We start from the raw sequence: 14,670 nt of genomic DNA, 5'->3' as shown, positions 1-14,670 counted from the left end.
GACTGGAACACCTCCCCTACAAGGAAAGGCTGAGAGAATTGGGATTGTTCAGCCTGGAAAAGAGAAGGCTTCAGGGTCACCAAAATGCAGCCTTCCAGTACCTGAAGGGAGCCATCAAGAGAGCTGGAGAGTGGCTTCAAAGTGAGAGTAGGTTTAGATTAGTTGTTAGAAAGAAATTTGTCACTGTGAGGGTGGTGAGGCACTGAAACAAGTTGCCCAGAGAAGCTGTGGATGCCCCATGCCTGGAAGTGTTCAAGGTGGGGGGGTTGGATGAAACTGAGCAACTCAGTCTAGTGAAAAGGTCTCCCTGCCCATGGCAGGGGGCTCGGAACTAGATGGTCTTTAAGCACCCTTCCAACCAATAAACATAAACATACAAGAAAATAAAATATGAACCCTTCAATTAATTAAAACTGATGGGAAAAAAATACTAATTTAAGTTTATAATTTTGTTTATTCTGTTTTTTCCTTGCTTTGAGTTGTGAAAGTAGGAGTCATCGGTTTTATTTGGTGGAAAACGCCATGGATCTAAGATGAAATACGTAGGTCTGTGTGTCTCAACCCACACAAATACATGTGCAGCTCAACAGGGATTACAGAGCATACAGTGCTTCCCAGAAACACTGCCTGGTCTGGCACAGTATCTCAAGTATGGCTGATCACTGATAACACATTATGGCTGTTGTTCGTTTACCTTGCCACAGACTGTACAGTGTCCTACTGCTTTCAACCAGACATTGTTCCTGATAAGCCTTATTACAAGCACTTCAGGTAACTTCAAATCAAAAGGGAAAAAAATCAAAAGAAAAAAAAAGTGTTGTGTAGTTTCAGCTGAGAAAAGCAGTATTAGCCCTCGCCATAGTGGTTTAGGTCATTGTATGCCACCTCAAAGTCCTAAAAAGTCAGGATCACGAAAGTGACAGCTTAGGAGAGTGTCTCAGGACTCACGGGAGTTTCTCTGTATACACAAACTGTTGCGGTTAGAGGGTACACAATTCCTAAACAAATCCTTTAAAAAAAAATCACCCAACTAGAAGAAAAATAAACAAACAAACATATACCTAAAAAAAAAACCCAAGAAATTTAAAAAAAAAAAAGTGGTTTTAATTAATAAATGCGGTTGCATCCTGCTCAGTAAGCTGAAACAGAGCCCGGCCCCGCCGCCCCCCCGCCGCCTGCCCGGCCCGCGCCTTCCCTGGGGCCGCGGCGGGGCCGCGCCGCCTCCATCGCCGCCTATTTCGGGGCAGAGGCGGCGGGGCCGCTCGGTGAGCGGGGGCTCCGGTGAGCGGGGGCTGCGGGCGGGGGCAGCGGGCTCGCCCTCTCCGGCGGGGCGGGGGAGGCGGCGGCCGGCCCGGGGGCTTCCCGCGGCTCGGCTCCGCGCACGGGCCCGGCATGCGCGCCGGGCGCGGGCTCGGGATGCGCGGCCCCGGGAAGCCGCGGCTGCGGCCGCCAGGAGAGGCGCTGGACCGGGGTCGGACGGGCCCTCCGCCCCGGGCCTCCGCCGAACGCTGACCGGGACTTCCTGCTCCGAACGGGCGGGTGTTGGTGGAACGGGAGTGCTCAGCCTTCCTCCCTAAGGAAGGCTGGAGCTGGCGGTGTGGCCTGGGAGCGCTCTGTGCGCTCCCACCGCCAGCACGTGTGACAGCCGCGGGCAGCCCCGCTGCCGCCCTGCCGCTGCTGCTGCCGGGGTGCCGGCCTGCTGTGACCTTGGGAAGCTGCTGCCGGGGTGCCGGCCTGCCACGTGCGCTGGCTGTTGCAAGGAGCAGCGCTGCCTTGTGGATGCATCTCAGCCTTTGGAGACTGCATGGGCAGAGAGAAACATCTGGAGCTGAAATAACATCTGCTTGCAGAAGACTCTGCAGGACCTGTTACACTAACTAAATGCTTCTGTATTTCCAGGTTTTAGGTTTGGATTTGCTTTGGAAGTCACATAGCAGTTGCTGCCTCGTTCTACCCACGTTCGACTTTTAATACAGTAGTGTTACTACAAACAGGAGAAAAAGGTATGTACTGATATACTACTAATTTAGTTTTGACTAAGACTTAAATCTTCTGAAGGTGGCAGTGTGCTGATATAGATCAGACGACTAAACTTCTCATCTCTTAAAAGGTCCATATTTTTATAGGCATATATTTTTTCCCTTCTGCTGCCAAGTTTTCTGTGGGTGATCTGGCATATGCTCCCTTTGGGGATTGGCACGAGTCGATAAGCACTCAGCATGATGAAAGCAGTGTACATTTTACTGAACGCAGGCAATTGCTGCTCTCTAGTAATTCCTTTAATTCAAAGTCTGTCTCAATGATTTGTTTTTTTCTCCCCTAAATGAGGAGCAAAACTCAGAATGCAGTATGAACACTAATGCGATATATAGGATAACCAAGCATAATTTGGCCTTGGAGCCTCCACTTTGAAGTAACACCTAGTGTGCTGTGCTGTCAACACTTCAAATCTGAAGCCACAGTTGTGAAATTGCATGTGTTGGTGCCATTTATTGGAAGAGCAATGTTTTATTTTGTTTTAAACTCATTTAGATTTATGTAACAGATTGGATAGGTAAAGTCACTGAGTGACAGTGTTTGGCCTACTGGTGTATTTTTTAATGTTCAAGAATAATAAATCTGTTTAGAGAAAGACTTTCTTAAAGCCTTGGTTGTAGTCAAGTGTCTATGTTTCTTGTACAAAGGATGTGGTTTATACAATGTGTCTTTCTATGATTTTTTTTCAAGGTAGCCTACTGGGAATTATGTTTCCCATTCAAATTATGCCAAAATACATTTTGGGAGGTAACAGGCTTCAAAGAAGCATTACAGTAGGTAGAGGAGTGAAAATTGTTCTGTTTACTGATGTACTGTTCTTGAAGACATGCTTAAAAGCCAATGAGGCACTAATTCACATGTGTATTTATGTGGGTTTTAAGACTCATGCAGCTTTTTGACAGCACTGCCAGAGAAGTGTCTCACTCAGCAGCACGGTTCTGAAACAGTGGGAGATCTTCGGCTGAATTATTTTACCCCAGATAAATAAGCTTGTTTTAACTGCTTACCCAGTGAAAGTGTCTTGATACAAACTTTAGAATGGAATTCATTTGAATGTTTTATTTCAAAGTGTCACATTTGTATTTCTGCTTTCCAGTTGCCTTCCTGAGACACAAGATGTAATTCTTATTTATAATATTGTGTTGTGGGGGGACTTGCACTAGGAACATGACAGCCAGACACAATTCAAGATGTTCATGTTCATTCCCTTTCTACTCCTTTTCTGAAAGCCACACAATGTATTATCATGGGTAGAGTTTTCTTAGCTGCTTTTCACCATGAGGAGAGCAGATTCTGTTTTGCTTTATAGGTGAGGAGGTGAGACAAGCATGAAATATTCCAGCCTTAAACACCTGAGGGAAGACTATGCTGCTACAATCAATGTAAAACTAACCTTCAGCACTGCTCCCTGGATGTACTCTTTTACTTTCATTTGAGAGATTCAGGGAGATAAGCTGGAAAGCCCAAGTAAGCTGAAGCTAGGCAGTAATGTTCCAGGAGACCTGCCCAGTGCAGCAAAATCAGTCAAAATACAAGCATGCTAAGTCTCATTCCTGAGCACAACCACTTTCTGTCTCTAAATGGAAGAGTGGATCTGAGGGCATACTTGTAGCGCTTTTGCCTGTCAAGTTATTGTAAATTGTGTATGTTTCATCTTTCTCTTTCCTCAGGAGACAAGTATCTCCATACCTAAGAGGAAACAGGAGACTTTGCTCTGAAATAACTGATATACAAGTGTGAAGCATGAGGATCAACTCTGCTGTTCAGGCTGCTATTGACCTCACAGCAGGTGCTGCAGGTAATTCTTAATTACACAAAACTTCTGAGAGACAGTTTTAATGCCTTTGACGAATATAAAAGCAGTTTCGACTTGCTATAAAAAGCTTCACCCTCTGTTTTTTAAGGGTATGAGGAGAAGCGGTGACCTCAGGCAGTGTTGTAACTGTATCACTATTGCTCCTCCCTAGCGAAACCCTTGCCCACAGGGTGAAGACATAACACCTTTCGTGGACTAATAATTTTCTATAAGAAGGTTTAAGTTCTGCTTACATGAGTTTATGAATCAGTCAGAGTATCAGAAGAGTTTTGCAAGGAAGTCAGTGTGTGAGTGATTGAGGTGCTGCTTTTGTCACAGGAACCGCCTCTAAATGAAAGGGACAAATGCTACCTGAAGGATTTCTGGCTCAGACAACATCCTGGTGTGAATCTCTAAAACCTGTAGTAGAACTGATGATGAATTTGCATAACTGACTTTCACTTCAGTCTGCTCGGTGCTGTAAAATTTTGCTGGACCAGTTTTGTGGAAATGGTTGCACTTTCTCACTGATATTGCCATGTTGGTAATGCCTGTGGCTCAGGGATGCAATTTTGAACTCTGCCAGGGAAAACGGGTCTTTTTGACACCTCTAACCTAACAGTGGTTATATGGAAAAGGTGGAAGATTTGTCTAATTTACTTTTATAACTAGTTTAGACAATGTTAGTGATCTTTTTTTCTTTTCTACACAATAAATATTACAGTCAGTCCTTTTAAAGTTAATGCTGTGAATATAACAGTATTAATGGTGTTAAGTGCATTCAATGGCAGTTATTTGTGATCATTTGTCAGAGTAGAGGTTAACAGTGCAGTGAGAAAGAAGAGGTTATAGCACAAGTCCAGTGTGGAAATCTCTGCACTCTTTAGCAAATGTAATTAAGTAAGCAAACAGCTTGTTCCTCCAGAAAATGTATAGCCTGGTTTTACCTTCTTCTCCAGGCACAGTCTTGACTACCTGATAAGTAATGACATATTGAGGCAAGTAAATTCTGGACAAGAATAAGTAAGTCACTTGGCTGTCTGTGGTCATAGTCCTTTGCCTAGGATCTAAGCATCCTCTAATACCTTCTTTGATTCAGCAGGACTCCTTTCCCCACCATTGCTGTATTATGATGACCACACTTGTCTAAATGTTCAAACAGATTTGACTTTTTGGGCTTCTGGTTTAATTTTGTAGTTGGGTTCAGTTTTTTGTGACTCTTTTCTGCTGGCTGGAAGAATTATTTTTCTCTTAATATTTCAGATAACAACTAGGACTCTTGGTCTTTATCTTAAGGCTTACTAAGTCCATTGCTGCAGTTTACTAGGCTTTTTGAGCCAACTTCAATAACAGCCTTTTCGGAACAGCCATTCTGTTGACTCCCAATTTTTCAGCTTTACATTTCCAAGATCATCCCTAGTTTCCCTGTACACCTTCCAACAGCCATTATTTTATTACTTAGCATTTGTCCTGTAGATTAATATGTCTACCTGAATTCCCTGAAAATAACATTGGCTGAGCTTTCCCAGCCCTGCTTTTCATTTGAAGCTTACATGGGTGTTACTGGTCTGAGCCAGCTACTTTTCTCCTAGATTATCCTTCCAGAGCAGGAAACTCTTCGTGATTCCTTGCTTGATTTGCTCTGAAGTGCTTAATGATCCATCTGGTTGGGAATTAAGTTTTATGGCAGCTAGATCCTGAGTTTCTCTCAAAGGCTTGGAGTACCTCTTTGCAGAGAAGCATGAACAATGTTATACAAATGTGTTTGCAAAGAGCAAAATGGATTGCAAATAACACTTAAACAAATACTTACTCTTCTCCCCACTTAAAAGAAAAATAACTAATCTTAATTGGATGCATAAATTTGTTTCCATTTCAGTTGCTTTCCTATCTGCATTTACAGATAATTTAAGGTATGTGCATGTCAATTGTGGTTTGGTTAAAGATCAGCTTCTGTTTTAGTAAAGTCCTCTCTTGCTAAAAAACAAAACCATGAACCCTATATAAGGTACACCTATCATGTGTTTCCTGAAAAAATGTAACATCAGCTCTTCCTGCAGACTACAGAATTGAGTTAGATCTTGCAGAACACTGCAGTGTAAGCAAAATGGTTATTGATGACATTGGTGGAAATATCACACACATTGTCAGGTACTGACCTTGCAGTTCAGTTTGGAAAACATAACATGTTGAGAAATTTTGCCTGTTTGCCCTTTTTCAGCTTACACTTGACACTTCCAGTCTCTGGAAAGAAGTGTGCTTAAGAGCCAATCTGGAGTTTTGAAGTAAAAGATTTGAGTCTTTGGTTATCAATTTATTATGCATGATCAATTTAGCACTCTCAGCAGTTTTCCTCTTGTCCTGGAGGAATCACTTGATTACTAATCTTTCAAGGTTGAGATCTTTTTGTTATTATTGGCATGTAAAATCAGAGATGCCTTCTGAACCACTGCATTAATGGGCAAAGGAAAATGTTATTTACTCATTGACACAAGTCACTTGATTGCAGAACAATACTTCTAATTCAGTACAAGTTTATAAAAGTGAGCTGATTCATTTAGATGCTTGCTTTTCATGAGATAAAAAAATGTTTAATGAGAATCGTGATGCTACTGCTCCTTTGCCTGATTTTTTTTTTTCTTAAGGTAGCTAAATTCACCAGTGACAACTGATGCCATTTTGCTAAAATCAGTGCACTTGTCTTTTCCTACAGGTAATTAATTAATCTTTGCTTTCCTTGTGATTTTCCTAATACTGGTGCTCCAGCATAGGTGTTGCAGTTGTGATACTTCAGCCACTGTTAACTTCCTCTGCCTGCCTAGGTGGGACAGCCTGTGTGGTGACTGGCCAGCCCTTTGACACTGCAAAGGTGAAGATGCAAACGTTCCCCAGCATGTACAAAGGACTTGTTGACTGCTTTGTCAAAATCTATAAGCAAGTGGGATTTCGAGGCTTCTACAAGGGAACCGCACCAGCACTTATAGCCAATATCGCAGAGAACTCCGTTCTGTTTATGTGCTATGGATTTTGCCAACAAATTGTGAGAAGAATTGTTGGAGTCGACAGGAAAACAAAGCTCAGGTTAGTAATAAATACCTGGTTTGTATTTAAAAATAAATAAGTATATATAATTTCACGCAATTGCTATTTCCCAATACTGTACTGTCAGGTGCAAGTGAGGTCCCAGGCTCTCTTCTGACAGCGTACAGTGTAGTAAAGTTTGGAATGTAGGCCCTAGTGTGACAATACAGTATCTAATACAGCAAAAACATCTACTAACCAGTCACTGCAGCTGGCTGGTTTAGATGATCACAGCTTAACTGGAGTATTCAAGACCTGGAACATTTTTGCCAATAGGATGGAGCATTTCCACACCTGAATGTTAGTATTCCCTTAATATCTAGGTTGTTCTGACTTTCAGGGGAGCTAGTGGTTCTTCTTACAAGGAGGCATACTAAGGGGGAAGGGCACTTTTCCAATATTGTCTTGCTTTAAAAATGTATTTATTTAAGGTTCAAAAGCTTGCTCACCCTACAAACCCCTTACCTTTTCCTATGCATTAAAATGTAGGAGATAAGCCTACCAGCAATATGTTTTCCTTCTTCACTGTCTTTTGTGATCATCCTGGGAGCTAGACCACAGGTGTGTAATGTCCTAGTATCATCTCAAGTGACTGAGGCACCATGGTCATGCTGGATGTAGGGAAGGTAGCACAGGAAACTTTTAAACAGTATATTGGTGTACTAGTCTGTCTTTGGAGTTGGATACAGAATGGGAATGTGAGTATGTAGCAATAGCAAGCACCTTTGACATCTGTCAATTATTTCCTTGGTCGGGAAATGGTGCTTTTCAGATCCAAGGTAGCTCTTTAATGCCGGGTTGATTCAAGGTCGAATAGTGTGACTGCAGAGCTGTTCTAGGACAAAACATTAAAGAATTTAAGTTTACTTGAAAGATTGTCCCTTGGTGTTGTTTCCTTATTCTCTTCATCTGGATCACTGTGGGGGCACCTTATGAGGCACATGTAAGAGAGAATTGTATTGACATTGTCTTCAGCAGGGCCCTGATGAGAACATGTTGTCTGTCCAGGACACCCCCACCCATTGTTACTGTACTGTTACATCTTCAGAAAAGGACAAACTATAAAACGTGTTTCAGTTAAAGGAATACCTATCACTGATGCATAAGTCACAAAGAAAAGAAATTAAGAGAAATGCTAAATTCTGTTATCTTTTAACATATGCTTAGTTCAACCAACAGATTTCATCATAAAGTCTAAAGTGAGACAGCAAAATAGAAAGAGAAGTGCTAAATTCCATTTGCTGCTTTGCCGGCAGTTACTGATATCTTCCCCTTTGAAAGTTCTCATTACCACCTTATCTGAATGTGATGAGCTTTGCTTCATGTCATAGCTTAGGTTTTGTGATGCTTCAAGGTGATAACTTGTAGCTTTAATCTCTCATACTATAGATGTGTCAAACTGCTGGGCACAAGGCAAGGATCTCCCTTGGATGGAAAGAATTTCTGTGCTGCAGTGAGATCAGTCTCACCTGTGCTGACTCCCCAGGTTCTGAAAGAGAAGCTCCACTTCTATGCTATTATGCAGCTCCTGTCCAAAACACAAGTGTCTGTAGGAGCCTGTTTAAAATGCATCATAAAGCAGTGTTGCCCTCAAGTACCAGCCTTTTGAGTCCTGGCAGTTTAGCAACCTAGAATCTGTGGTATGTGTAAAATCACCACAAAATAAGCCCCAGTTTTGGAACACTGAGTCACTGCAGAAGACAGTGCTCTCTTGTTTGATGGTGTGGTTTATGTTAATGCTGTCTCTGATTCACATGATTGCATTCATAGCAGCACATCCATACAAAGATTACAGTGATCCATTGTGCCTGCTTTCAGTTTTCTAGCATCTTCCACTGAAAGCCATTATTAATACTGGTAAGGTGAATTTGAAAATACTGACATCTATCTATGTGAGGTGATTATTGCTTCTATTCTCTTTGAGGAAGTAATAAGTAATTAAAATTGCCCAATAAAGCAATTCTTATAGAATTCTTCATAAATGCTATCAGATCTTCCCTTCCTGGCTTTTATTCTGCTGCAATCACTGAAGTATAGCAAAAAGGGTAGATGTTGCAAGGTTTTATCATATCTCCTTGGTGTCAAAAGGGTGTTTTTCAGTTGTATTAGAATATGGGATGAGCTAGGCTTTCCTCCCTCTGGTTCAAGTAACTGCCCTTTGCCCTTGAGAATCTTTCCCCCAAGACAGCCAGTTTTTCTTGATGGTATTTAGGATACATGTGCAGGAAGCTGATTGCTGGTGCAGTGGCTCCACTGCACTGAAGGTCAGTGCCCAAATACCTTCTGCAGTTTCTTTCTTGCAGTGATCTACAGAATGCTGCTGCAGGCTCCTTTGCCTCCGCCTTTGCCACCCTTGCCCTCTGTCCCACAGAGCTGGTGAAGTGCCGGCTACAGGCCATGCATGAAATGCAGTTGTCAGGAAAGATAATCCAGGGACACAAGTAAGTATACCCTCAGCTCAATATCCCTGAAATCCTTTCTTGTGTATATTTCTTCAAATCCTCTATTGGCTCAGTGTCACATTTATAGTGCACTGCTAACCAGAGAGGAGTTGTGGCTGGGAGGGTCACAGCCTGCTGACTTTCTGGGCAATAGTAAAGCTGGATGCCACTGAAGGGCTCCCAGCAGGATCTTGCTCTAAGTCTTATATGAATTCAGTTGTTTGCAAATAGGTCTCACCATTAATTGTTGCTGCAGTTACCTATTGGTCTGTAACATCTCATTATCTGGCTAGTATCACTAACTGGGTCAACCTCTCTCAGTACAGTTTGGTCAGTAGTGAAGGGTGTTATCCAAAAGGATGGTCCCCTTGGATTTTATCGTGGCTTGTCAAGCACTTTGCTGCGGGAAGTCCCAGGCTATTTTTTCTTCTTTGGAGGGTATGAACTGAGCCGAACATTCTTTGCCTCTGGGAGATCAAAAGATGAATTAGGTATGGTGCCTTTTTACAGGTGGGTTTTAGCATACTGTCATGGGGGACATAAAGGGGGCATATCCTCCCTGAAGATATACTGACAATGTTGTAAAATACATGCAAAATGAAGGAAATGAGGCATACTAAATATGCAGGGCTGCCTCTGGTGTCTACATAATAATAAATTATTGAAGTGACCATTTTCCAGTGAAGCAGGATGTATCATAAATAAGAGAATTAACACAGCGAGCTAACACTATAAAACTGCTGAAATATCTGACCGCACAGTGTAACGCAACTCTGAACTATTTCATTTCAGCTGCCATTCAGAGTGATTTTGAAGTATTTAGCTGCATTCTCTTGAACAGTATGTTCAATTATTTGCTGAACTGCATGCTGACCATCAGATGTAGTTACAGTGATAGTAAGAGAACACTGAGATTGAAAATTAGAAATGAAAAAACATGGTGATGCCAGAATAAATATTGCCTGTCTCCTGTTAAAAGACTGAACCAGTCTTGCTTGGAGTCAGGATTTCAGCTGCATGCATTTTGGACATGTAACAAAACATTTACAAACATCTGATCTGAAATACAAAATCCAGGCGCATCACGAAAGAAATGACTGATTACAAAATAACTCTACCAAATTCTCTATATATGATTAGTAACACTATATGATGTTACTCTAAACCATTTCACAATTAACCTTGGAAAGCGATTACAAGTGTTAAAAAATTATTTTCATTAATACAATCAAAATTGAATTCTGAGTTATAGTTTTTTAACACTGCCAATAATCTGAGGCACTTTTATAATCTTTGGGTTTCTAGTTAAGACTTGCAATTTACTAGTGGCTTGAAATTAACTTAAAGGTTAGTGAGAGAACAACTGCTTTTTTGTCATAAGCAGCTTCCTCTGTTCCCTTTGAATCCTGCAGATGAAATAATGTTATATTTGTGTTGGTTAATACTGTGGTGTATAAAAGTATATTTCTTAACTTCTAGGTCCCATTCCTTTGTTACTAAGTGGAGGTTTTGGAGGCAGCTGTCTGTGGATTGCTGTGTATCCTGTGGACTGTGTCAAATCTAGAATTCAGGTTCTTTCAATGGCTGGAAAACAGACAGGCTTTATGAGAACATTTGTAACTGTTGTGAGAACTGAAGGTGAGTATCCAAGCAGTTCAAATGAATCTGTAGGCCTGCAGACTGAAATCCATACCCTCCAATACCCAAAATCACTTAAGAAATCTAGTCCAGTGATAATGTGTTAGAGACAGATTGTTTCTAGCAAATAAATATCTACTTCATGTAGCTTGGAATCTAGAAACTGAGACCTTCTTCATCTTCCCTGCCTCTTGGTTCAATAAATGATTCACTTAAACCTAACAGAAGCTTACTATCCATTAAAAACAGATAAAGAAATGGGCTCTATTACATGTGACCAAACTTATACATGAGAAGGAAGTAGGTAAGTTCCATGCAGAAGTTTTCTTCACCTCTAGAAGTTAATATATGGCTGAGGATTGATTTATCAAACAGCCCTATCCAGCCTAGCAACTTGAAGCATCTACCTCACCATCTCCTCCCTGGAAAAGGCCTATGTCAGGTGCTTTTGGCAGAGGGTCTAAAAATATACATGGCAGCAGATATGAATCCTGACCCCATTGCTAGGTAAGATACTCATCAGAACTGGAGTCTGACTTGGGGCACAGCTCTAACATAGTCCTGCTGCCCCCTTGCCAGCTGTGGTACAGCCACTGTCAAGTTATCTCAGTTGACCAAGACCTTGTCGTATCTGAAATAAGCATCAAGCAGAAGCACTGCTTCAGTAGCCTTCACTGTTAAGAGCATAGTGGTTGATGCAGACAAGGCACTTCAATAAATTGCTAACTGGTTCTGGTTTCATTTCTAGGCGTGCTTGCCTTGTATTCTGGACTAACACCAACTATGATCCGTGCATTCGTGGCCAATGCGGCACTGTTCCTCGCCTATGAGTACAGCCGGAAACTTATGATGAAACAAATAGATTCCTACTGATACCATCTAGCAAACGAAGAACAAGAGATTGTTTAAGGGTCATTTAAATAAATGATGAAAAACACATAGATCACATGATGGTCTGAGCAGAACCAAATCAGTGACCTAATTTTAGGAACTCAACTCCAGTTTAAGATTTATAATCTTTTAAAATCAGGTGATTTTATGGAGGTTTTGAATTGCACAAGCAGAACTATCTCCCTCTTACAGATTCTGCACTAGGTACACTGCATGTCATAAACGTCTTTGCTGACTTGTATTGGTGCTAAAAATATTTACATTGACCTGTGGGGTTTAATGTAACATGCAGAACTAGGTTGTGAGTTGTCTACAGCAAAGCACTGGTTTTAAAACTGTGCTGCAATTGTGACCTTTTGCAGTTGTTACTGATGTCTGACTCAACATCAGTTCTTGTCTAATCTTCTTGACTATAGATGACTTGGACATACCCCTCACCTAGGGAAACCTTTCCTTCTCCAGCTACACCCCTGTCCTGCTCTGGCTCCCTGCTTCTCTGTGACTTGCTAAGGTCATGGCAGAGGGTGTCTGACTTACATACTCTGTCCTAGTGAATGGGTTGATAAAAGTAGGAAACATTCACCTTATATGAAACTTAGAGCCCACGATATGCCACATTTTTGATAAAAGAAGCATAGTAACGACATTAAGGATGCTATTCTGCATTGCATTGTTTTCTAAATCCTTTCAAGAAGTGCTGGAGTATGCCAAGCACCACTTAACACAAGGGACAGTGCTGGAAATAGGTGCTGTCTCTGAGCACAGAATTGTTGTAACTTTGTGCAGGCTCCCGTTTAGATGACCGTGGCACAAATGAGACCACATGCTGGAATGACAGGAAGCTGAAGGGGAACAGAAAGTCAGAACCGAGTTGTTAACTGACACCATAGTCTCTGACAGAACAGTCTTACTGGGGCTGGAGTCTTGCCACTTGCTGTGCCTCTTCAGCTGAGTGGAAAAAGCTTATATGACTGGATAGCTTGTATCACCTTCAGGCCTGGAGGGCATGGCCTGCTTGGTCATGTTACGTGATTAAATATGCAGTTAGTCAGGATTACCCAAAATGATGCAGTGACACCTCTTTCTAGATGCCCCCTTTGTTCTTCAAGTAGAATGCTCTTGCTACAAGCATGTTCTGCTTTGTAGGAAGCAGCTACTGCCTTATGCTGGAATAAGTTGAGCAGATCTTAGAACAGCACAAACTTGTCCTGAAGTTGTACAGATATGCTGCCTGAGTGCGCTAACTGCAGCCCACCAGTGTGGGGGCAGTGTGGGGCACAGGCAGAGCCCTTTAACTCACTGAGGTCGTCACAGCTACATGGAGATTAGCAGCTTGTCACAGCAACCACATTTGTCACTGACGGACAGAGCTGGAACAACCTAGTTTTGCATGTTACAGCTTCCCTTTCAGATCCCAGAAACAGGAAGGGGATTTAGGCATAGATGACATCACCTCAATACCTGCTGCCTCTTGCAGTAGAGCCAGGGTGCACTTAAACTGGCTCATTCCTTGCATTGTTGCAGCCACTTTAATGAAGGGTGGCTGCTGCAGTTCCACAAAATCTTCTTGCTCCGCCAGCCTCCTAGTGCAGAAATTCATGCCCCTTTCATACACCATGAGAAAAGGCAGTTAAAGCAGGGCACAGATGAAGAATCTTCAGTGTCTACTGCACCAATACACCTTGACTGACTGGTACACTAGGGGCAGCACCACTCTGCATTGCCAGTACTTTAAAAGGAATTTATACCAAATGTTTAAATTATTCAGGTAGGAGGACGAGGCGTTAAGAGTTGTTAGACTTACCCTTCTTTTCAAAGCTGTCTAGCTAAGAGAAATAGTATATTTGTACATGTTTCTAATAGTTACAAAAAGGTGAAGACAGACTCCACCTCAGTGGAATACTTCAATCTATTTCTTAGATTTGTCTTTGCTTTCATTTTTTAAAGCTCATGGTTCCAGTTTTTAATACAAAAATTGAAGCTTCAAGAGAAGCAGGGTATTTAAAACAACCTAAAGCAAGAAGATGGTGGCATGTTTGAGAGTTTACCTTCTGAAATTGATGTAAGCAGTAATTTTTCCATTCAGAGCTGCTTAAGCTGTACACGTGTATCAGTTGTTCAGCTAAAAACTTCATGATGTTGGTACAGGAATTCACAGAAATAAAGTTTCATTTGATTAACTGAGTACCTGATGACTGTTTATGTCATTTAACAAGCTCATCTAGCTGAGAAACAAAAAGGTTGAATTCAGCATCACCACCTTTCTGGAATGAAAGAAAAAGACTTTATACAATCAATGAACATATAAAGCCCTCATAACTGAGGGGAAGAGGCAGCTACAGTAAGGTGATGTGAAACAACTGCTGATTTTACATCTATGGAAAATGAAGCCCATAGTTCAGCACTTGGCCTGTTGCTTTGTTAGTACCAAAGTCAGTTCTAGTATTAGGGTTCACCTCAAATTTCAAGTTCCTAGATTACCACAATACAGGCTATAAGGTTTTCTGTCAGAAGAATGCCGAGAGTCCAGCACAGGTGACCTAAGTTCCACATATATACAGGACAAATATCCACTACCCTGTGAAGGTCAGCGCAACAGAGAGGTAGGGCCTATTGTTACCCTCTTCTGAGCAGTGGTGCCTGGATCTCCCAAGAGAAACAGTATATCCCTTGTACAGCTATTTTGTTACTCATTCCTGCTAACACATCAGTTTTTACTTAACTGCATGTGCTTCGGCTAGGAAAATCTGACTTGCTGGTACACCTCTGCTGCTGCTATCTGAGGAA

At 41.8% G+C, this 14,670-nt stretch overlaps 1 protein-coding gene across 4 annotated transcripts; it reads left to right on the top strand.

The window, feature by feature from the left end:
• Positions 1-1,165: 1,165 nt before the first annotated feature.
• On the top strand, positions 1,166-14,067 carry SLC25A15 (solute carrier family 25 member 15). 4 transcript variants are annotated; one of them, XM_030273483.4, is made up of 8 exons: positions 1,166-1,281; positions 1,900-2,003; positions 3,708-3,835; positions 6,655-6,913; positions 9,217-9,354; positions 9,676-9,845; positions 10,834-10,992; positions 11,741-14,067. In XM_030273483.4, exons 3-8 carry the CDS (start codon positions 3,781-3,783, stop codon positions 11,863-11,865), a joined length of 906 nt encoding a protein of 301 aa, XP_030129343.1. In that variant the 5' UTR covers positions 1,166-1,281; positions 1,900-2,003; positions 3,708-3,780; the 3' UTR covers positions 11,866-14,067. The 4 variants fall into 4 exon arrangements, with proteins under 4 accessions (XP_030129343.1, XP_030129351.1, XP_072785670.1 ...); XM_030273491.4 differs by having other exon boundaries at positions 1,188-1,265; XM_072929569.1 differs by lacking the exon at positions 1,166-1,281 and adding an exon at positions 1,359-1,802.
• Positions 14,068-14,670: the final 603 nt, after the last annotated feature.

The sequence above is a fragment of the Taeniopygia guttata genome, chromosome 1 (assembly GCF_048771995.1).
Source record: "Taeniopygia guttata chromosome 1, bTaeGut7.mat, whole genome shotgun sequence".
Lineage (NCBI taxonomy): Eukaryota > Metazoa > Chordata > Aves > Passeriformes > Estrildidae > Taeniopygia > Taeniopygia guttata.
The sequence above is the reverse complement of the archived record's forward strand: the minus strand, read 5'-3'. Positions and strand labels throughout refer to the sequence as shown.

What these genes read in the sequence shown, in the direction of transcription:
- SLC25A15 (XM_030273483.4), top strand. Translation starts at nt 3,781, where the DNA reads ATGAGGATCAACTCTGCTGTTCAGGCTGCTATTGACCTCACAGCAGGT. An exon ending in CCTCACAGCAGGTGCTGCAG is followed by an intron (nt 3,836 to 6,654) that starts GTAATTCTTAAT and finishes CTGCCTGCCTAG; the next exon opens with GTGGGACAGCCTGTGTGGTG. An exon ending in GAGATCAAAAGATGAATTAG is followed by an intron (nt 9,846 to 10,833) that starts GTATGGTGCCTT and finishes CTTAACTTCTAG; the next exon opens with GTCCCATTCCTTTGTTACTA.